Genomic DNA, 23823 nt, shown 5'->3' with positions numbered 1-23823 from the left:
CAATAAGGTGCAGAGGCTGCGAAGAAGTGGCCCAAGACAGTACCTACAGCATCGCCAACAGGATTAAAAATCAATGCTCCTACTGCAGGAAGAGCATTATCTCTCAACCCACCAGTAACAGCACCTGCCATACCTGAGTATCAGTTCTATACTACTCAGTTCACACATCCATGGATTTTGAAAGATATCATGTGGCATTTTATCTTCAGCTTTGTTAATCCATTAAACCTGATCCTCCTGAAGCACCTAGAAGCTTTCCACATCTTCAAAAAACTTCAGGAAGACAATCTTTACATTACTCTTTTTTAACCTGTTATGAAGTTTAGTTGCTGCAGGGCATTTTCTGCTATAACATCTTTCAGGGGGCGGGGTGGGTATGTATGGGGGTTCTTCTAGGTTTTATTAAAGAAATCTTTACATATCTTTGTTTTCAAGAAGTGTTAAAGAAGTGGTGGTGGGGAAAGAACAAAAGAAGCAAAAATATTAATGACAGAAATCAGTACCTAACTTCTGGTGCAAGATTCCAACAAATATGGATCAGGGACTGTTCAAATGGCAATACAGCATCCCTTACTCAGGAAAAAATTGCAATAACACATTAGACTAATAAATGTATGATAATCCATTAAGTTTGTGTGACAAATCCCAGAAGCTTACACTATTGCAAAACAGTTCAGCAAGCACAGAGGGTGAATACAGTAGATACCACACTGTATTAAAATCATTAGACATTACATGGCCTGTAAGCTTTCCTCAAGTATCACATTTGCTGTAAAATAAACCATATGCTTGTTTACACCCAGAAATAGGTCAGCTTCCTGCCCTACCAACCTTTTCAAAACATCTCATTACACTGTACCACATCTGTGTTTTTTTTTAAACAGACACACACCCTTACTTTCAGTCTTCAAGAGTCACTGCTGTCTTTTAATTAACGTGGGCCCTCCCAGCTCTGTTGACTAGAAATACATCTCACCACCACCATTTATTGCCACTGATGAGTCCTACTCGTTGGGGGGTGAAAAGGGTCAAATGCGTATTGTGATTCCAGATACGTGAAGCGGAGGGTGGCCTTTTCATTTGCAAAGGGGACTTCTGCACCATGTCAGAAGGAAAGATGGCACTCCTGCAAGGCTCAGCTGCCCCAGACTTGCAGGAGATTTCTAACCACTCAGCTCCAGGAGTATTCTTAGCTGTCAGCACCCTCCTTCCCCGCTCCTCCTCCTCAACTCTGTAGAAAACCCAAGGCTGCATGCCAGCAGACAGGTTCATCCTTAAAGAGCAGCTAGCGTTTTGGCAATCCCAAACCCTGCACAAACCTGTCAAGGGCTTGATGTTCTCCTGTCTTCCTCCACTACCAGCCGAGGAAGTAGCTGCGCAACAAGTATATGCATTGCTACTGTAAAGCACAGGCTACACCACCATAAAGCAGTGTTTCACAGGCTCCACATGTTTGGAAGAAAGGAGATAGATTAGTCCGGTCCCCACACTCCTGCCTCCAAAGCACTATTGGAAAGCAAGTAAAACTCAGAAACCCGTACATGCAAGCATGCACAAAAACCAGTTTAGCAAGGTAAATCAAGCTGCCTGCTGTGAGCAATGGCAAGAGCCTGGAGAAGGCTGAGGTAGCAAAGCTCTTTGTTGACCCTGATTCAGCAGAGCACTTCTCCATAAGCTTGCTTTATCACACCTTCTTCAACTCGGCACTTTTCAGAACTCGAGCTGGCTGCCAGCAACACATCCTTGCCGGGCAATGAAAAGCACTCAGATTTCACCAGGTCTAACCCATACTGCATGACTACAGCAAGGCTACAGAAGCAGCAGGGCAAAGGCAGGAAAATCAGTACTGTAGTGAAAAAAATAGGGGAGGAATATAACCAAGAAGTTATTTTGACTTGAACAATAGAGGACTAAGATAAATGCAGGCAGTTATGGAAAAAAATGTTCTACAGATGTTAAAAATCAAACATTTGTGAGAAAAGAGAGGAAAGCAACCCTTTGTGCTTCAGTATTTAAATTAAAGGAAACATTTTTAAAAAAAGAAACCACCTTCTCCTACGAATGAGACTGCACTGGAGGCTGCACCCTACTAGCTTTTGGCAGCCATCAGGAGGAATTTCCACCATCTTCCTTGGCACTACTCACTTATCGCTCCTCATGTCTTTGAATGTTCCATCGCCAGTAAGGACTTTCACAAACAGCTCAAATCAACAGAGAGAAGTTTATAGTCCTTGTTGGCTTTGGCACTGGAGCTGTCAGAAACCACACTGTGAACGAGTGTTAAATATCCTGATTTATATTCCAATTGAATCAAGATAACATCTATGTACAGAACACACTGTACCCTTCAGATTCACTACAGCTGTCAGATTCATTTCATAGTGATATCTAATCCCTAGATGAGGCAGAAAGGTATGTAGGACACTAAGCAAGTGAATGCCCACAGTTTTGGTTTGCATTTTGATCAGGCAAAAATACATTATATTCCCAACAGAAACCATCCAGAAATAGATTTTTTAATGGCTAACTCTTCACAGCTATATCACCAACTGTGATGTGATCACCAACTATAGATGAAGATGTACTTTGGAGGGTGACAGCAGAGGAAGCACAGTAGAATTGTTTGAATGTCTTCACAATAGCTAAGTTTAAGTCTCTGCCCACCCACGCCTCCCCCCTTATGTGGCTTTACAGCGATCGCTGTCCTTTCATGCCTCAGGACAAGCACACAAAACAGGGGAAAAGAACACTGACCTGTAAAAAAAGCCTACTGGCAGTTGTAGAGAGTCTCATGAGACAGTAATGGGAATTGCAGAAAAAATGACCCCCATAAAATCACTTTTGCAAGTTAGGCATCTAAGGGAAAACCCTCATTGCCCCAGTTTCCAATGATGTGTGCTTGCAAGACTCAGCCCCCTGGTCAGGACTGATTTTCTGAACTCAAAGGCATTAGAGCACAGGGGTGATTATTTGAAGGGCTGGGTTTGCCTCATGCAGATCAATGGCAATGCTGCCCCCTGTGATGACGAAGCTGCGAACCCAAGGGGATATGGAACAACAGTGCCAGTACACTGCTCTGAAGAGATGGAGGCATACTGTGCTGCAAGAGAATGCCCCAACTCAGTGTGACACCTGCAGATTACACAGGACAAGGGGCCACTTGCATCAGTGAGGGTCCCACTGAGACCTGGTGTCAAACACAGTTCATTTCACATTAGATGCAGGTTACAAAAGGCATCAATTCTTTGGTAAAAGATAGCATTAGTTTGAAACCACTTCCATCCCACCCAGTCATAATGATTCTTTCATTGAGGTTTTTATTTTTTTTAAACCATCTCAAAATTAGTCTCAGCACCTGGGTAGCCAGGATTACACAAAATGAACTCCTACCTGTCTGTGGTGCTCTTGTCGTCTGGAGATGCCATTGCTTTGTTTTCATTTAAGTCACCTCACCTGGAAGAGAAAAAGCAGGTATTGAACATCTCTTTTGCAAAAGAACAGCACATTACACTCTGCTGATGCAACCCAAGCTTTGCTTCAACAGTCAAAGACCAACACAAGAACATCCTTCTTCAGAGTCTGAACAGAGAGAGAAAACAGAATTAAATAAGGAAACCTGAAGTACCTTCAGTGACCAAAGAAGCAAGTCATTACAGAATCATCCAGGTTGGTAGAGACCTCCAAGATCACCTAGTCCAACCTCTGACCCAACACTAACAAGTCCTCCACTAAACCATATCACTAAGCTCTACATCTAAATGTCTCTTAAAGACCTCCAGGGATGGAGACTCAACCACTTCCCTGGGCAGCCCGTTCCAATGCCTAACAACCCTTTCAGTAAAGAAGTTCTTCCTAATATCCAACCTAAAACCTCCCCTGGCACAACTTTAACCCATTCCCCCTCGTGCTGTCACCAGGCACTTGGGAGAACAGACCAACCCCCACCTCTCTACAGCCTCCTTTAAGGTACCTATAGAGAGCGATAAGGTCGCCCCTGAGCCTCCTCTTCTCCAGGCTGAACAATCCCAGCTCCCTCAGCCGCTCCTCGTGAGACTTGTTCTCCAGGCCCCTCACCAGCTTCGTTGCCCTTCTCTGGACTCGCTCGAGCACCTCCATGTCCTTCTTGTAGCGAGGGGCCCAAAACTGAACACAGTACTCGAGGTGCGGCCTCACCAGAGCCGAGTACAGGGGGACAATCACTTCCCTAGCCCTGCTGGCTACACTATTCCTGATACAAGCCAGGATGCTGTTGGCCTTCCTGGCCACCTGAGCACACTGCTGGCTCATATTCAGCTGACATTACAGTATGGTGATGTCTAAAATTTTTGTTACAGTGAACAGAAAATGAAATCTAAATGTTTATTTCCCTTCTCTCTCTGTACACTCTGCTTTTAGGTTTGGATTTGTGTTACATCCAAAATCTCTGTTTTATGTTAACTCTCCAGAACCATTATGCACTACAAAATTAAGACACAGTACTCATCCCCCCTGCCTGATATTTTCAGAATTGTGCGAATGCCTCAATTCTCCCTAGCAGTCTAAATTTTCTCTCAATTATGTTCAGGGTGACAGTGTGAAATAGAACCCAACAGAAAGGTGAGACATAACCTAATGAATAGATTGCTTATCCGAGGCAGCAAATCACTTGAATTTCTGCTGCACGCTAGGTTGGTAGCTTCAATCCCCAATGCACAGGCTGAGGCACAATCTCTTCATCAAAAACGCTTACAGTTTAAGAGACTGAATACTGGAAAAACTTGGAAATGCTGGGACTGGTCCTGTAAACACTTGTTAAGTTTCCAAGAGACCTCTTAGAGCCCCAAACACTCATCACTACATGATAATGAGTGCTTGCAGGAACTGGTCCTAACTGTCTAGGAATAGCAAAATGTGTTTAGCAATCATCTGACTGGAACAGCAATGCAGCAGGAGCCACCACGGGATCCTGCTTCTCACAGGCAGGTTTTTCCAAAGGTCTAGCACCCACCTAAGCCAGCAGCTATGCCACTCTCTCTGCTGAGCCTTTCAGCATTGAAAACAAGGAGTTAAGTGGCAGCTGGCTCAATACCTGCCTGAAGTGGGGAGAGAACATCGAGTTCTCCAGGGACACAGCATGCACAGAGCCCCTGATGTCCAACTGGCAGCCACTGCAGTGCTCCCAAACCACGCAAGCCAGATGTATGGATCACAGGTAAGTAAGAAGCAGGGAGTCCTGAGGCGCATCTATCCCTTGTCTCAGCAGTGATCCTGCGTTTCAGAGAACTATGGGCTCGGCCAAGAGCGTGACAATCCAGGCTCCAGGCTGTTCTGTTCAACTGCAGAACAAATATGCCATTAGGGCACTCCCTTCAGACAACCAAGTAGCCTTCTGATGAACGGAAACCTTTGTGGAAAGGGGAAGGAGAGAAAAAAAATATTTAAAAAAGATACAGCTACTGATTAACAGGTAACACAGGAAAAAAAATTCAAAGCAGCAGTGCTCAGGAAGCAAGGAGGAAACAGAAGGGGAAGGATGTTGCAGTAATTACTGCAAGAGACTGACTCTTGTGCTGCTGTAACAGCAGTTCCACCTCTCAGGGCATTCAGACAGGTTTTAGCCACTACACAACTAGTGCCATTTTGGCAGATTGCAGAACATACATCCAAAAAAGTCTTCCCTCTGCTCCTGTGCACATGAAAGAGACAAACGTGGAGCATAGTTTGTCACAAAGCTCTTTTCACTCTGTCCAACACCTCTTCCTCACCTTCCCTGCTTGCCCCAAGCTTGCCTTTCTCAGTAGGGCAGAGGAAGCCAGGCGTGTGCAAGACTGACAGCACCTGAACAGCTTGCAACATGCTTGCCACATGGGTGCCCCGTACAGCTAAGAAGTGGTCTACAAGAAATTTGCCTGGGGACACAAAGGCAGGATAACAAGCTGGGCTTAATCATCGTGCAAGATCACCTCAGCAGAAGTGACAATTTGCAACAACAGCTGAAAGCATCCACATTTCTCTCTGTGACATTAATTTGCAGCATCTCACATGTCTGAGGGAGCAAAATGATTTCTGTCTGGAGGGCAGGCTACAGGAGCAGCATGCAAAGCCATGTGAACTTTTTTAAGGTAACTGAGAGTAAACAGGAGCAGATGCTATGGCAATTAGATGAAGCAGCTGACCTCCAGGTCATGGTTTTAATCCCAGGTCAGATACCATTGTATGACCACTCTACGAACTGCAGAAAGACACAGGCCACTGACGATGGGAATTCCTTCGGACAACCACCTCGACCTGCGGCTAAGAAGACTACAGATTAGACACGCATGCTAAGTTTAGAAAACAGATCTGAGCGGGAACAAACCCTTAATATCCGTTCCCTTCTAAGAACAATGAAAACTGTAACCTTCACTGGTGAATCAACACCTTAAAGGGAAAGGGGCATCCACTTGAATTTAAAATAAACAGAGCACAGACCTCACACCTTGCAATAACGTAGGCAGATAGAGGTGCATTCACACTTCTGATGAAGCTGGGTGCTGGGGACACGTACTCTTCTGCCAGCATCTCTTTAACAAATGCGCACGCATCCAACAGCAGCAACTGGATTTCCTTAAACTAGCTACAAGTTTTGCAACTGCCTGTAACAGCACCAGGTTTTCAAACAATGTTACACTTACAGAGCTGCAGCAGGGACTTACCCTGCGTGGGCACCACTGATCTGTCACACTTCGACAAGTTACAAATGCTTCTGCTTTTATTTTCTACAACCAGACAATGTTTATAAACACAGCCTTTCATTTTCTCTTCAATGTCAGTTAAACTATCTGGGTAATTTAGCTAGGATGCTTCTTCCTGTTCTAAAAGCAGCTATTTTATTAACACTGCTTTTTACTTAAAACGCTTCAAACTTTGTTTCTTCACTCATTTTCAGTGCCATCCACTACCTCCCTGATGTTTCAGGGATGCTAGAATGCCGAAGTTTTCCTTCAGAATCTGTCCGGAAGCCTCCTGTCTTCCACAAGATTTGCAAACATCACTTTTTAGGTATGACACGCTAACCATTTCTGTCGTTTCTTTTTCTTTGCAGTTCTTTGTTTCATTCTTCAAGAATCAAAGCTACAAAACCAGACTAAAAATAGAAATTAATGCCTGTGCACATTTATTCAGCCTACTAACTTATCCTCCCAAAATGGTGACACTAACAGTCATGCAAAAATGAGCTAACATAACAGGAGACACAGCTTGCTGTATGGGAAAAGGTCACATTTTTATTATTTGCTTTACTGAAGTCTTAAAAATAGCAATTCTAATATTACTTCACTATAACTCTTAAAGGAGAAAAAGGAAAGGCTAGCACCGCATGCCTGAGCATATGCAAAATACTATAAATGCACCCCTGACAGCCCCTGGAAGACAAAACGCTGCAAGCCCACCTTAGTGGTGACATTGCAGAAAGCCCAGGCTCCTAACCACGAGGGGTAGCTCATCTTCTACCTGTGCCAAACCCTGGTGAGCCAAGCTCTATTTTAAGCTGTTAGGTGCAGATTAATCAAGAGATTAGTTAAAGCTGGGGAAGTGCAGAGCTGCTGGGGGTGTACCCTGTGCTTCTCCAATGGCCAAGAAGAACACATACTCTAGCAATTAGTTGAAAAAGATAATTGTCTATACTGAGAGGCAACAGAAATGCTCAAAACCAGACTCTTCAGGAGATCAAAATTTTATGAAAGCAAAGCGAAATAGCTACTGTCATAGACAACCACAGAGTACCATGAAAATGAGAGCAGGCACCTAAGTGGCACTGATAGTTCATTTTTTATTTGTAATAAGTTGCTTATACTCCTGTATTTGGCAGAAGTAATTTTTGCTTTCCTTAGCTGGACATAACTGTGTTCTTTCTGCTTTTCTCCATCAAGCCACAGGCAACCAGCTGCTCTGATGAACCCAGAATCTGTTGGGAAGGTTAAATCACATGTACCCATTTGAAGAGCTCCCCTTCAGGCCTGATATAATTAATTTGATATTGTTATGGAAAAAACCTTACATATTTGTATATACAAAATTATTCAAAGAGACACCTCAGTGCCTAGAGTCAGATAAGACTTTGGGTTATTACAACAAATAAAAACAGTCAACAGTTTGGGCTTCATCTCTCTAATTCATATTTTTCCCCACGCAAGCTTTACCATCTTCCTCCAAGCCAGTGAGGGCTACAGCTGAACACTGACCAACGACTGTGCACAAACAAGAACAGTGCTGGTACTCAACCCAGCAAAAATGCCCAGATAAGCTCCTTTCCCAGAGCAGATCCCCAGCTAATCAGCTCCCAGCTACACAAACTGGGGGGCAAACAGAGAAGCCCATCTCTGCTGGGCTGCAGAAGCAGGCGTGCAGAAAGGTGTGAGGCAGCTGGAAACAGGGCAGGAGTGGAGGGAAGAGCATGATGCCATGAACTTGCTTTGTCAGCACAGACCTGTTTCTGCCATCACACTAGTACATGCAGAAGACGTGTAAATTCTTGTCTGGTATTTCTCCTCAGATTCCAGAAGCAAATGAAAAGCGTCTAACCTCCGAACGTGCTGTGCGTTCCCAAGGAGCTCGCTGGTATAGGAAGTGAAACCGAACAGAAACACCAGGAGAACTGATGGACTGAGAAGGCTGTTTGCCATAAATATTCTCTTGCTATCTTACCCCTCTTTTTTTTTTCCCCCCTAACAAGCAAAGAAGCATTTTCAACACAGGACATCTAGCAGAGTACAAGAGAACTCCCTCAGTGTTCACACATGCACGCACATGCATTCACGCTGACAGATTATCATAAAACCTGTGCCAGACCCTGCAGACAGATCTTCGGATGTACATGTGTTCTGCACACAGGAGAGAAACCACACACAAACAATTTCCACCGTATTCCCTGCTTCACCCAGCTTCCTGTGGGCCCTCTTGATGTATTAAACAGCTTCAGCCAATTAACTAAACAACACATGAATTTTATCTCATCACAAAGCCTGCCACAGAACCTACCTCAGGCTGAAAACCACCACAAAGGTACTAAGAATTGCCTAAGCACTTGGCTAGCGAGGTCACTATGTGCAAAGAGCAACTTTCAGGAAATACAAAAGCAAAACACCAGCACGAGGTCTTGCAGCTAGGAAGGCAACAACTGCAACAACTGCTGTTTCTGTAGAGTAATATTCCTTTCACAGAAATGACTTCCTAGCAACAGCAACTATTTTACTGCCAGCTATTAAGCAGGCAGAGATGTGTGGAAGAACAGGAAAGTAAGTAATTAATATAGTAACATCTGTGTATCCTAGGACCTTCCAAGTCTTATTTCAGACTCAATGCCGTTAAAAGATTAATTTCGTGCTAGCCACCGTCTCAAAGCTGCTTCTGTCAATGCTGTTTAAATATCGATTGTCTAAGACTCACTCTCATCTTCATTTTTTAGTTTTAATTCAAAGGGTTAGAAGATTGTCTAACAGGAGTGTTAGACAACAGAAGGATGCCCCCCAAATCATAACACTCTGAAATGCCATCTGTTCCTCAGAGATTTGCAGAATTATGGAGACTGCTGTGTGCAAGGCCTGCATACTGTTTTGCTGCAGCAGTCACACTGCAGTCGGCTCGTGCCGAACCTCTGCCTGATCTTGTTTTGTTACGTTGCCAGGGGCAGCTGATTCAGAGGAAACTTCAAGAAACCCTCAAAAAGATATTTTTAGGATCACTAGCTGTCCCAGCGGTAGCGCTACTTCCTAACCACGCACTAGCTCTTGGTCTGTGCTTTGATACAATTCTGCTCTGCAGAGTATTTCACTTGGCTGACCTTGCTCATGCCAGCCGGACAACTCTACATGGAAAGACGCCTCCAGGTTGGCAGCGCAAATCCAAGGGGCAGTTTTATGGTGGAGACATATCCTTCCTGCCAAAAGTTACACCCCTGCAAGTCTCTCCCTTGTCCAGCCTTCCCGCGAGAGAGAAATATCATGTGCATGACACCGAAATCTGTATTTGGCCAGGTTGCTTACAACATTGCAGAGATGTAGGATCACAGCACAAAACTGTCACTACGGAGCGCTCATAAACAAGAGGGATTGCATGGCTGTCCTAGTCCTCAAAGAGACGTGTGTTTAATGCTCAATCAGCACCAAGCCCTCCTGGAACCTTACACTCTCCACTTGAAATTAATTTCACACACTGCAGGCTGTTAAAAATAAAAATCCATAAAAATGGCCTTACCCACAATTTGCGTGGTGTGGGGACTTCTAGCAGAGAAAACAATTTGTGGCATCCAGCTTGCAGAGCAGAGAAGTAGAAATCTGTAGTTAGAACTGTAGTAGCAATTTTCTCTCCTAAAAAGGAAGTAAGAGAAAACTAGGACTGCTGGAAGAACTGCAAGGAGTCACCAGGTTCAGCATCCTTTATCCTCTGTACCATATGCACAGAGATCGAGGTCAAAGATACTGTCTGTGCTTTCTGTGAATGAAAACTAAGGGACAGCACTGCAAAGGTACAGCTCTGACCATTTCCAAAGCCACCTGTAAAAGCAATGCTTAAGAAAATAGCTAACAGTTGAGCTTGTGAATTACGACTTCTGAAATCTAACAGAAGTAGATGCTGGCTGCTCTGGGGACAGGTCATAGTTTTACCACGTTTACAAGAAACCCACCCCCAGATGAAAGAAGGTGAATTGGCTGAACCCAGAGCTTATGATTTTTTTTTCCAGGCCTTAATTTTCAAATGAGCTGTGTGATTTTGAGGGTCAGCTGAATGACAGCATGACTGTCAACGGGGGCACTGCTAAAGCGGTGGTGCTGCGGAGACCTGAAGGGAGGCATACCGCCACGCACACCTACCTTCTAGCTCCGCCTGAAGGTAGTGGTGCTGTGACTCCCCATGTCCCCCGGAGCCGGGCACATGGGTATCACAAAGACACTGCCAGCACCAGCATTGTGACCCCACTGCCCCGTGTTCCTAGCTTCACAGGGACAGCTTGGCCCCATCACCCATCTCCACCTGAAGCTGGGGACATCAGGACAAAGGCATGTCATTAGTACATATAGCACAGATGTACGTGTATGACAAAACCTCCCAACCCCTTGTCCAGAAGGTGGTAAAAACCCATCTCAGGAACCCTTAGGAACCAGGACCAGAAATGTGGCTTATTTTTTCCAAAGGCTGCAGTACCAGAGGGATTAAGTGGAAAAAGAAAAAAGGCGAGAAAATTAAATGAAATAATGACTTGCACATTTCATTGGCAACCACACACTGATGGAAATAAAAGGAGGCTGAATTTACCTATCTAGACAGGCTAACTTTGGACTGGGGCCTTTACAACAAGAATTTCGTATATAAATCCTTGGTTAAAGGAAAAAAAACCTCTCGAAACTCTGATATCCTGTAGCCAGCCAAACACCACAGCAGTCCAGCTTTGAGCAGGAGCGTATGATTCACAGAGTCTTCTCAAGTTTCCTTAAATTGCAGCTACTTCTTGGAAGATTTAAAATTGAAAAAGGCTTCTGCAAACCTTCCCAAGCATCCCCATCATATTGTGAATGCAGTATTAAATTTCCTCAGTGAAATATAGACAATTAATCTAAGAAATTCAAAATGAACACATCACTGAGAAGGTTTAAATCACCAATTCAAAGAATCAAAGAGATTATTTGCTCAGCTCTATGCTGACAAATACTTGTCAGACTTTTTCTTTTTGGTGAGAGGTGATTCATGCAGCTCAACTGCTCTACTCACTTGCCAGCTGTGCAATCTTTTCAACATCGAGGCTCTGCACTGCAACTCTATGCCAGATTTATTTTTGTTTTTTTTTGGAAGGGGGGGGGATGTAATCCTGTAACAAATTCCTATTTAGGATGGCTTTCAATCACAACATTAACAGCACTTAACATTTGATCTCGTACACCTTGGCTTTGCTGGAAAAGCTCTTGGTTTGTTACATGATGAGCTGGTTTGCAGAGGAATCCTGCCCTAATGCCCTGGAACCCAACAGGACAGGAACTCTTTCATCTTAGAAAGATGGCACGATTTCAGCAAATTAATTGAATATTCTATGCGTTTCTTTCCATTAACTGTACGTACAATAAAATGAACTGACTTCCAGCCTTTTCCATGGTAGACAAGTGTAAGATGTCTGGGGCACACAAACTGCTCAGCTGCCTCATTTTTGGACTCCTGCTGCACACCGCTTCACATTCCTTGGCATTTTTCTGAAAAAGCAACAGTCATTAGATATTTTACCCAAAATGTACTGCCTGAATGATTTCATTTCAGTACGCAGTTCAAACCATAGTTGTTAACAGAGCAGTTATCTTCAGTATACGTTTTCCATTAAAAGACTCGAGAGGCATCAACCAGCACTGAATTCAGAAGCAGAACAGCACAGTCATTTCCAGCCTGGAGGCCTGAGGAGACAGTGCTTGGGGATGTTTTGGCTTCCTTTTGCTGCAGATGTAACAGCTGTCACCACCTAGTCTCTTTCCACCTAGCCTGCTTTCACATCCTGAACTTCTACAGTTGCTATATCCCTGGAAATAAAATCAGACTTTTCATTTCACCTCAAATTGTTTTAAGTTTTCCTACATCCTGAGCTTTACATTTGCAATTTTGCTTCAAAGAAGTTCCCGTGTCCCATCTTCCCATGGTGAATGCTGGAGTGACGAGCATCAAGAACTATCTTTCAATATTTAAAAAATGAATCAATCCCCATTTATTTCTTCACCAACGTTCCCGCAAACAAGCATGTCCTGTCCCAGTTAAAACCAGCCAGTGCACACTCGTGCTGCACAGTCTGTGCCCTCCTCACAGCCCTCAGGAAGCACTGAGGAGAAGCAGCAGAGGGTTTGGGAACACTAAGATGGGCGCTGTGCCATTCCAGCTCTGGCTACCAAGCTGCAGAGTGCCATCTCGTCCTCTCCCTCAGGGTAAATCCTGCTCTTACGCAAAATGCCAGCAGGGGGAAGTCATGCTTCTGCCTGTGAAGATGGTTTTCATCCACTAGCACCATAAATACTCTGAATTATTTGCTTCCACAAAACCTTCAGCCAGATAATCAGCCCAGAAAGGCTGCTGGGTGTCAAGGAGCAGGTTCCTTGTGCTGGGATCAGCTCTTTGGCTGTGAGCTGCAGAACTCTTTGCACCTTTTAACTCAGCCAGTCTGTTTACCCTAACCTATTACCTGCTTGCTATTCAAATCAACCCTACATATATTCGAATATAAAGGGCTAATTCCTCCCAGCTGTGTGGGTTAGTAAGGATTTGGTGCAATGACTGCAGGATCTTTGCCCCCAGCACCAGCCTACATGCACATCATGTCACACATCGGTCTGTACCATGACTACTTTTTGCCCACAAACTCTTCTTTGGTCAAAAAGATTCCAGCTACTCCCAGGCACTACAGCATCTAAGTGACTAATACTTTACAATTGTTAAGTGATCAGTATTTTCTGATTCTTTCAAATAAAAATTAAGAAAATATGTTAATTTAAATGCTAGAGCATCCAAATGAGAGTGGACAGCGGACACTTGGGGAGAAAACACCTGTGAGAAGTGAAAAAAAAAAAAAAGGATGTGATTTTTTTACTTGAAAAAAAGAGTCTGGACTATTTTTTCATTTGAAAACATTTCTCTAAATGCTCTAGAGGCCATTGCCAGGAACGGGCAGGGCAGATTTTAACTTAAGGAGCCTAACACAACTCTTTTCCTGGTCCCTTTTGGTTCATTTTTCCTATTTTTTTTCCTGTTCTCCTTACTCTAACCTAGAAATTCTAGATCAAAAGAGCCTGAGATAGGCCCACTGGATTTAGGAGAAAGGATTTTCGTCAACTCTCTTAACCTTCAATCAAGCCTAAAGGTCAGTTTTCCTTTTATATACATAAGAGCAAAATTGAACCTGGAATTAGCAAGTTTATTCACTCTCTTCTTCATGGTTTCTTCAGAATCGGGTAACTAAAAAAGAGCACAGATTCCAAGCAGCAAAGCTCCTCAAAGCTAACAGAAACTCCTTTTGTAGGTGGGCACCGAGGCAAAGGAGGCAGTTCACTGCAGTTTTTGCCACATGTATGGAGGTGAGCTTCATAAAGTGCAGACTGCAGAGTACAATTTACACGGAAAGAGGACATCCAATCCTGTGTAAGTGACACAGCAGCACAGCACTGCTCTTTACACTGCTCTACTATATTAATCACTCATTATTAAGAGACTGCAACTTAAACATGCTGGGCAGTAACCAAAATACATCGTAAAAGGTACTCAGCCGAAGATGTACATAAAAATGCTCCCCACTAAGCTGACCAGGAGAAAGGCAGGGACATGATTCTCCCTTGTCTGGGCAGAAAGACAGCAAAAGCACCATGACAAGAGCACCACCACCAGCAGCTTCTTGCTCACGCATCCTGGCAACCCTTCACATGCGATGCGACAATCACGGAAGGGGAAATTTCAGCTTGCCAATGCCAGGAAGCTAGCTAACATGCTAAAAGAGGCTTCAGCACGTGCAAGATGAAATGGCAATCCTTATGTAACAGCAAACACTAAAAAACAAACCAACCACCCACCCCAAACAATGTAGAAACTACACCACCACCCAAGCCCACCAAAAATAACAGTAGATTAGACATGAATAGCAGCCGATTAAGCTTACATAAAAAGTAGAAATAAGAAATTTAATTCATTTCTGTATCATCTAAGTCAACAGCATGGCTTCTCAACCTTCACTTATCTATCTATCTGTCTGTCTGTCTAAGCCTTTAACTGTAATGCTCTCAACTTTCTTTTACCTTTTCTGGCGTGACTACAAGTCCAGTGACTGTAATGGGAGCATGGGCCCCATGCGGACATGATGAAACCTACCTCACTTCCCAATGATCAGGCTGAGTCCCAGCCTCAAAAAGGACACAGGTGCTCAGTGTTAGAGAAAGTGAGCGGGAGACAGGAGCTGAGCTTGAGGATCCCTATGCTTCAATTCCCATATTAGAAAAGGGGATTGCAGGTAGAGGCCCTGGGACTGGAAGGATTCCCTAAGCCACTGGAGCCAATCCTTCCCAGTCACTGCTAAACTAGGAAGTGTATCCTATGTGTATTTAAATCAGCAACAGCACTTTGAGAAACCTAATAGCACCTAAGGTGTTTATGCAGACAAATCATTCTGTTTTCTCTGAGCCCTGCAGTGTGCATAGAAGCACAAAGTGCAGGGTCTTGTGCACATAAATAACCCACTTTCCCCAAATCTTGCCTTCTAACTCCTGGAAAAGCAAATTAAAAAGTTAAGAGAGAAGACATGTAAGAAAATTGTTTCTCTTCTCAGATTTTACCAAAGAAACGGAATACTTGTAAGCTGTGCTTAGTGATGCTAAGGTCTGAGTTAAAGCTGTGTGCCTCAGGCTCTGCTTTCTGCTGATTTGGCTATGAACATGTTGGGCTTGGGCTCATTACACTGTCACACTGCTCTTCCTAAGCACCTTTCTCCTAAGACAAAACCTATGGAAAAGATGAGCCTGCAAATCACTGCAAATCCAGAAGATACTGAAAATTTTCTTCACAATGTGAAGAATCCCCTGATTCTGTGTTTTCATTTCTATTAAATCTACTCTTTCTGTCACACTGGGAACATCACAGGCACAACCCCATGGAGCCAGCCTTGCAAGAACCAGGAAAGCACGGAATGGCTGCTTATCCAGACATTCCCAAGAGACACACTGTCACACTGCAGAGAGCCATAACTGTTGAGAGAGGTCTGATACCACCAAAAGAAGGTATTGCCTGCTTTCTGAAGCAGCACAGGGCCATTCTGAATGACGTGCCTTCAAACCTGGTTAATCTGAAGGGATTCCACTACGTCATAGGTGCAAGGGACCGATAATGACACTGACCGCAACCTTGAAACAGTCAGCTGCAAAACGTGCATATAAAAACTAGCTGAAGTGGTTGCTGTCTTCATGATTAATTCTTTGATGTCAAAGTAAAACATGTTCTAAGTGGAAATGTGGGAAAAAACAATTAGAAAACCTCTGGGTTCTATTGACAAAATGAATTGTCATCACCCTTTTCTGATAGGGAAACCAGAGCACAAGGTGGCTATATTACCCATTTTAAGTTGGAATCTGACTCAGGTCTACTTGAGTCCCACCAGAAGCCCATGCAGAAAGGAGAGATGCAGCAGGAGAGTAAGAAGAGAGACGGACATGGCACTGAAAACTGCCAAGTGTTTGCACTTGCCTTGCTTACAAGAAGTGCTTGATTCCCAGTTATGCAAACTCAAACTCACTCTACAGCCAGCCAATGTGCAGGCACATCTCACCTAGAAGTCATGGGCTGCACGAAGTCCAAGCTAGCCCCTGGCAGATGTGGGGATTGCTTGAGTGAGGAATTCAATTTGCTAGTCTTACCCCCATGGGAAATTCCCTCTCTAAGTGTTAAATCTCTACCTGCCTCTGAAGGGCAGTGCTAAGACTATGGAAACTGGATTAAAGCTGGGCAAGATTCTAGCTCAAAACCCCTTCTGTAATCTTCTAAACTCTTCCTATCTTCAGCTGTAATTACTGCAAGGGGAGAAAGCAAAGCCACTTCTCTAAATCATGCATTAAAGCACTCTCTTCTCACTTTACAGCTTAACTTCTTAAAAATACATTTTACAAAAAAAAAAAAAAGTTTATTTTTAACTTCTGACGGCAGCAGCTTCTCAGAGGAATTTCATATCCCCCAACAATCCTTTCAGGATTAGCAACAGCACTGAGTCAGACTCCAGAATGTAAATGCTAATGTAGCTGAATTGCTTCCTGTAGAGCTGCATACAGAGATGTCAGGTGCACTGGGTCTGTTACTGGTAGAAGTGACCTAAACCAGTTGCTTATTTTGACTAGGCAATTCCAGCTTGCTGACTAAAGAAGTCTGCATTCTTATCCTCTGGAATTTCTGTGTGTTTTCATGAACAATTTTTTACAGATAAGCTGTGATTTACCATCTGATAGTACTTGGGCATGTTTGGCAAAATCTCAACATTAAACTCAGGCTGAAAAAAGGGAAAAAGGAAAGTTTCTGGTAATATGCACAGCAATTCTTTACACAGAAGATGGTAAAGAAAATGATATGAGGAAAACTTCTCGCATTCCTCCCCCCCCCCCCCCCCCCCCAAGTCCTGGGGAAATAAGCACTTGCTAAAATCACATCTGCAGGAGATAATGCTTTCCTTAATTAGACCATGAATGATACAAGTGTCCAATCCTGGGAAATAAATGAGAAAACAAAACAAAACAAAACCAACTATTATTGGAAATCACCTTTTCCTGGGAGAACCCTACTGTTGCAGTTTGTACTCAGTACACTGCAGATAACTGCTGAAAAGGTGTCGGTATCATTCTGTTGGCTCTCTTTTGCCCTTGTAGCTATAGAGGCTGAAAGGACTTCTGAATTAAAAAGAATAGCTAGGATTGAATTCCAGAGCGCGCTCAGACAGCAAGCTGCATCTGACCTGCACGGCACGAGGATTGGTGCAAGACGACCCCTCCCTCCCTCCGAGCACAAGCTGATGCCAAACACCCCAAGAGCCCCATCCGCCTGAAGCCTGGCGCCCCAAAAGCTGCTCGAAAGGCTGAGGCAAGAGCGAGACAGGGGAAGCCTTTAGCCTGAAATAAACACTGCCCTTCAGCCCCCGCACAAGGCTTTGTTGCTATTATTTACCTCCTGGGTCCCTCTCTGGGAGGAGTCACTGCACGCACAACAAACAAGGAAACCTTACGTTCTGTGGGAAGGGAGAGATTTTACTACTGTTAAAATGCCATTTGTAAAAAACAAACCAAAACACTTCCTTCCATTCCAGCCTTCAGCTGTGCTCTCACGCAGTGCTTCTTTGGGCTTGAGGATGAATTTCTATAAGCAGGAACTGACTAAACATAGTACATTGCATCTTTCTGAACACATAAGGTGATAAATTTCTTGGGTCAGGTCCTGATGTGCTTTTGCCTCATACCAAGAACATTGGCAAGTCTCAGCAAATTATGGGAGTGAGACAGCTAGGAATCATGACACAGCACGACCGCACAATACATCGTGCTAGGGAAAAGCCAGGAGGCCATGCTTGCTGGGGTTCCCTCAGTTGCACTGGTTTTCTGCCCAGCTCTGTAACTTTGGAGCATGGAAGAAGGTTCTTGCATTTCTTGGAGCCTCTGATACCATGCTTGGATTCTGAAAAGAACAACAAAGAGCTGTTCTCAAAATGGTCGCAGGAAGGGCTTACCGCAGCACACCAGAAGTACTGAACACTTACAGTGAGCCAGGGATACAAAACAACAACCACTAGGGCTCTGCTGGAAAGAAAAAACAACGGTACGTGGAAAAACAGGTTGCAGCAGGGGGACAAACACACAATTTTCATATGAACAAACAGCCTTGCTTGTTTAACTGCAAGCCTGGCTCACATAGCTCCTGCATAAATCTAACTTTGCTTGCTAATGCTTTATGTTTTACTGAGGAAAGCCAAGCAAAGCAGGCAGCTGTGCTCTGGGAATCGTTTCCGTTGAGGCACGGGGAAAGAAGATCGAATTATGCTGATGGACAGACTGGCAGTGCCCTGGGCACAGTACCGTGGAGGAAATGCCTCGTGATAACCACTTGCTCCCATCCGCAGCATCAGCATGATAACCTTTTCCAGAATAGAGCTGACAACGATGCCCTTGTGTCACTGTCCTGAGATCCAGCCTCAGGAGCTAGCAGGCAGCATTACAGTTGCTTCACAGCATTCAGAGCTTGTCAAAAACACTGAGACAAACAGACTTGACCTTACTCTGTAATTTCATTTGTTGTAGCTGAAATTTTTCTTTGTGGATATATCAAGCGGACCAGGACCAGTTATTTTAATCGTCAAGTCTGAGGTCACTGGCCTTTGAGACATTATTGCTAGAGAAATAACTGCTAAAAAAAAACCTTGTCATTTCCTAGACTCCACTGAACAACGCCAGCACCTAAAGACAGCCTTGACCTCGAGGAGCTGACAACCTATATATAAAGAAGCGACAGAATGACAGCAGATGGACAGAGAGCACAGGAAAGCAAAGATACTCCACACGGCAGGCTGACAGGCCATATTTGAACATACCAGCAGCCCACAGGGCATCAGAGCAAGGGTGAACTACGACGAGACAAATGAGATGACAGGCTATCAGCTGCTGGTGTTGTTTGGGATGGCTCCAATGGACTGGAAAGGTCTGGCTTCAGTGGGTCCATGGTGGCACTACTCTAGAGGCGTTCTGCTTTCCCTAATCCCGAAAAGGCCATGCAGAGGAGATGCAAGAAGATACAGTCCTGACTCTTGACCACTCAAGGCCAGGATATTTTTAAACCCACAACTGTTTGATGCGAGAAATTTATTTGCTTGACAAATGTCAAAATAGCTGTGGGGAAAGTGATCCCATTTTACAGTGCATAGCCAAGTCCTCTTCTGCTTTATCCCCTAACTCTGTCCAGCTTCCAAGTGACTCCTGCTGCTCACCGCATCGAAGCTGGCTCTCCCAGCCCAGGCAGGAAGGTGTTAGGTGCAAAATGCTGAAAGCCCTCAGCTCTCATTTCAGTAGGCTCAGCCTCAATGCCCAACACTGGTAGAGGAGGAACCAAATTCCAGCTGTTACTCAAGCTTTGAATTCTACCTCACTCAAGATTTCAAGGCAAGAGCAGTGAAGTTTTGAATGCTCATTATTAAAACAAGTCTTCTAACTACACTTATCAATTAGAGAGTGCTTCTGAGTCCTTACAGAGTTTCCTGCAAGCCTGTTAGGTTCTGCAGCTATTAAGGACCTGCCCCTTGCAGTGCCAAGCACAGCATGCCCAGCTGAGGGCAGAACTGCAGCTACCATCACAGGGAAATTTGCTACTGGGGAAACAGGAACAGAAAACACCACAACTCCTTTGCTTATCTTCTGGGCTCTTTCGCATACTTTCTTTAACTCAGTCTGTTAACTAAAGTTGGGTATGCATTCAGACCCAACCTCACCATTTACAAAAGAACCTTCCACTTTTGGAAAAACCAGCAGCTGGAACACACAAAGGCTCACCTCAGCGCTGGGGGATCCATTCATTGTCAAAGGCTGAAGCAATGTTCTAGGAGCTGGAATGGAGACTTGTAGAAAAGAAGTACAATAGGATGGAGAGGAATGTTAATGTCTTCTGCCTTTGGGCACGCGACTAACACCTGAGTTTGGGATTGCGCTATTAGTCAGACAAGGAATACATTCTGAAGCACGTATAGAGTCTGCCAGGTCTCTGCTTAACACCAAGATGATAGATGGTCATGTTACGACACCTGCACAGCACCCAGGGATATTCTGAGGGGCAAGGGGCTTCATTTTCCATTGCCAGCGCTCCGTCAGTTTTCCTTTAACCAGTTCTCCATTTGCCTCATGGGCCGGGGAGAAGATATCCAAAACATACTTGCTGTCAACAGTGCAACTGTGTAGGAATTTCAAGTATTGGAGTCTAGTGTGATTCTTTTACGTACAATTTGTCAGGTGTACAAGCAGAAACTTACGCCTGATGTGAAAAAGGAACTCCAGGTACTGGATTTTTGCCAGTGCTTTGTAAGAGCAACAGATTTCAAGGAGAACATGCAGCATTGAGGAAGATGAATAGAGCAATGAAACTCAGATCCACAGTCACCATAAAATGATCCAAGCAAGGCCAGACTCCGTAAATGTTTCACAAAGGGGCACAACTGGCCCTAAAAGGCACCCATGAGATTATTTCAACAGAACACCTCAAGAAGTTGAAAACCAGTATGAAAAATAAAGAGTGCTCTGAGGTAACACTGAAACTTTTTAAAGGATGGTGACACTACAAGGAAGGAACACTAAGATGTTTTTTGTCCTTAGCCTTCAGTAGGGCCTGTAAATTCTGACTGGCAATGCCAAAAGCGTTGCTGATGCTGGAGATGCAAGAACTAACAAAACAGACTTATGCAGCGAGTTCTTGAGGAAGGAAAGGCTGAATAATTGGCATACTACCTTATTTTCCACAGCAAAGCTTTCACAAGAATTTTTATGAAGAAAAATAAAAATGGTTTAACGTCTGTGGAATACAACCCAGCAATAGAAAAAGGTGGTGCTGAACATGTTCTTCCCCCAAAAGAAATTCAAAGAACTAAAAAGCATACACACAGAGAGACACATACACGTATACATAATTGAGAAGAATTATGAGCATATGTGAAAACACAGCTGCAGACGTGTCATGTGTTTTTAATGGGATATTTCATTATCTCTATCTGCTTGAGGACAATGTGGAAATACTGTATATCTAGCTTTAAAAGAGTTGAAAAACCAAATTAGTCCATGCAAAGCTCCTTGTTAATGAATACCAGGTTGTTTCTGTGACCAAGCTGACTCATTTAGAGGTAACACTTTGTTTGGGAATCTTGTTATTATAATCAAGTAGCAGTCACAGCCCTACCAGAGGAAAAAAAAAAAAACAAAAACAAATACTGAGGTCATCACAGTACAGCAATGGAGATGAAATCCACTTCCTGGGACTCATCTAAGCAAATTAGTAACTAAATCTGCTCCCAGCCCAACAATTTCTCCTTCAGATCCCATTCTTTTAGCCAGCAAGATCTTGCCTTCATTAAAACAAAACCAACCTCCCGCTCCCAACATCTCATTACAAAACAAAGCTCCCTGCAGAGCCCACTTGACTAGCCAAGACAAATCAGTAGAAACAAAGCACAAGAGAAGTTCAAATTCAGGTCTGAATGCCACCTGCAGAAGGCATTCTTCAGTTTTATGAACCAGCACTGCTCACACCCCCTCCCAAGACTTTCAGGTGACTCAGTCGCTCTTTTTTCATAGTTTACACAAAAATAACTGCTGGGTTACACCAGACACACTTGTATCACCAGTAAAATCAAGTAACGCAACACAGAAACACAACAAAACTCACTGTGCCTCTAACATTCATAGCTGTTGCTGGGCTGTCCTCTCAAAAGCTGCTTAAATGATGAGTAACATTTCCCAGAACCCTTCGTTCGGCCAAGATCAACTAACTGAACTGGAAAGGTAGCGCCGAACAGACTGTCCACTCCAGCAGGGCGAAGAGCCGCAAACCATTCCACGTTTGCCCCTGGTTTCGTTACAACTTGACTATCGGTGGATGCCATAACAAACTCAGACTGGCATCCCGACAATGCTTCACATTCCTGAATCTTGGCAAAACACCTCCCACTCACTCAACAAAAGGTGGCCCTTGGCCCATAGGTTTCTAGCCCTGGGGTGCTCTAAAGCGGACATCACATATCGTGCATATTAATAGCAGGTTTGTTTGGGTGAGAAATACTACGATGACATAAACCAAGAAGTTATAAGCATATATGAGGGGCCAAACCGCTTTGGTTTCCCAGTGGGAAAATATTTTTCAGCAGAGAAGTCCAAAGCACTTCAGAAGCATTATAGCGCCTGCAAGTCAACTGGTTTTTCAGCTTCCAAAGCTTAGATTTTGTCTTTATTCTACGTTGTTCATCATATGCAGTACTCATGGCCCAGACATTCTGTTAATGCACCTTCCTGTAAGGGGTTTGCAGGGGTGGGTTATACCACTGGCTTCTGCCACGTCTGCAGAGTCACTCCAGAAAACCTTCGCTACCATGCAGTTCACTATGCACAGAGTTGTTCAGCTCCTGAGATTTCTCCTGTTTCATCTTCCATAGTCCTCCTCAGTCCCACCTCACCACACAGACAACAAAGTATGTGCAGCTGTGGAATTATCCGGACACCCAAGAAAGTGAGTGGCTGTTTGGACTTGCACTGTCAGAAGATGACAGACGAGAGCTTTAATGGAAAACAAGCCCACGTCCCAGCAAGAAGCCTGCTTCCTTTTACTTAAAGCACCTTTTGAAATCTTTCCCTCCTGCCCTTTAGATCTTCCTGCAAAACACTGGGCAGTTGATGCAGGGAAGCAATCCAGAGTTTTCAATCATTCCTAAGTACTTACTTTCCCCAGATAGCTATTGAGCTAGCTATAGAAGGAAGCCCACTGTGAAAGAAGTGGCTGCTTAGAAGCATTCAAAGAACAAGAGTAATGAGTCCTCAGAACAGCCTCCAAGGAGTGATTGGAATTAATTCTTCATAGGCCGTTGCCCTCCTCTTGCATAGAGGAAGACCATCAACAAAAGCCAAAGTACAGATAAACTACTAATGGCACAGGGCTGCTTATTTAGCAAAGCACATATGCTTCTGTCAGCTAATTCTATTTGGAAGAAAAAAGAATCCTTCCCCTGTTAACACAAGGACAATCCTTTAATTAGAGCCATAATGGGGTATGTATCAGCTTTTTCCCTAGTCTAGTAAACTTCCTGCTGAAAATCAGATACCCTATAAAAGGGAAAATCCCTTTCAGCTCTAACATGCCCTGGTTGCTTAATCAGCAAGACGTCGCAATGTTATTTAAAAAAAAATAAAAAAATAAGTAAATAAAAAGGTGTGTGTGTGGGAGCACTCAATATTTTTTTTTTTCCCCTGAGAATTATGTGGTCAGCCTCCTAAGAAATCACAAAGTATTTATCCATCCAGGGAAGTAGCTTCTCAATCACTTTTCCTCTACCTACTTTTAAGGGGACATAAAGATTTCAGGTAGTCTAACCCTGTGGAGAAAGATAACATCACTGCTTGCTTCCAACCTGATTCCCCATGGATACCAAGCTTAAGCAATGACATTGTGTGAGCATGTGCATTTTCTGGTAACAAGTTCTGAGCTATGCGGTCCATTTCAGCCCAGTGTCACAGATGGTGAGTTCCACCTGTTAGGCAAAAGACAGATACCCACCTTTCTCAGTGCCCTCAACAGGTACAAGACAAAGGAGCA

At 43.9% G+C, this 23823-nt stretch overlaps 1 protein-coding gene across 2 annotated transcripts in view; it reads right to left on the bottom strand.

Moving 5' to 3' along the window:
• The window catches only part of AFF1 (ALF transcription elongation factor 1), a 105465-nt gene that overhangs the window by 80266 nt on the left and 1376 nt on the right, over window positions 1–23823 (bottom strand). The window contains exons 2-5 of one of the 2 annotated variants that reach the window (XM_080591682.1): window positions 12066–12197; window positions 10830–10995; window positions 10213–10325; window positions 3391–3453 (exon numbers count right to left, since the gene is read on the bottom strand). In XM_080591682.1, coding sequence (XP_080447808.1) covers window positions 3391–3425 — 35 coding nt within the window. In that variant the 5' untranslated portion in view covers window positions 3426–3453; window positions 10213–10325; window positions 10830–10995; window positions 12066–12197. The remainder of the gene's footprint in view (window positions 1–3390; window positions 3454–10212; window positions 10326–10829; window positions 10996–12065; window positions 12198–23823) is intronic. The other variant, XM_080591683.1, reaches the window with a different exon arrangement.

This window comes from Anser brachyrhynchus (assembly GCF_964034855.1).
Source record: "Anser brachyrhynchus genome assembly, chromosome: 4".
NCBI classification, from domain to species: domain Eukaryota; kingdom Metazoa; phylum Chordata; class Aves; order Anseriformes; family Anatidae; genus Anser; species Anser brachyrhynchus.
Note: the sequence above shows the minus strand (reverse complement) of the source record. Positions and strands in the feature narration are given on the sequence as shown.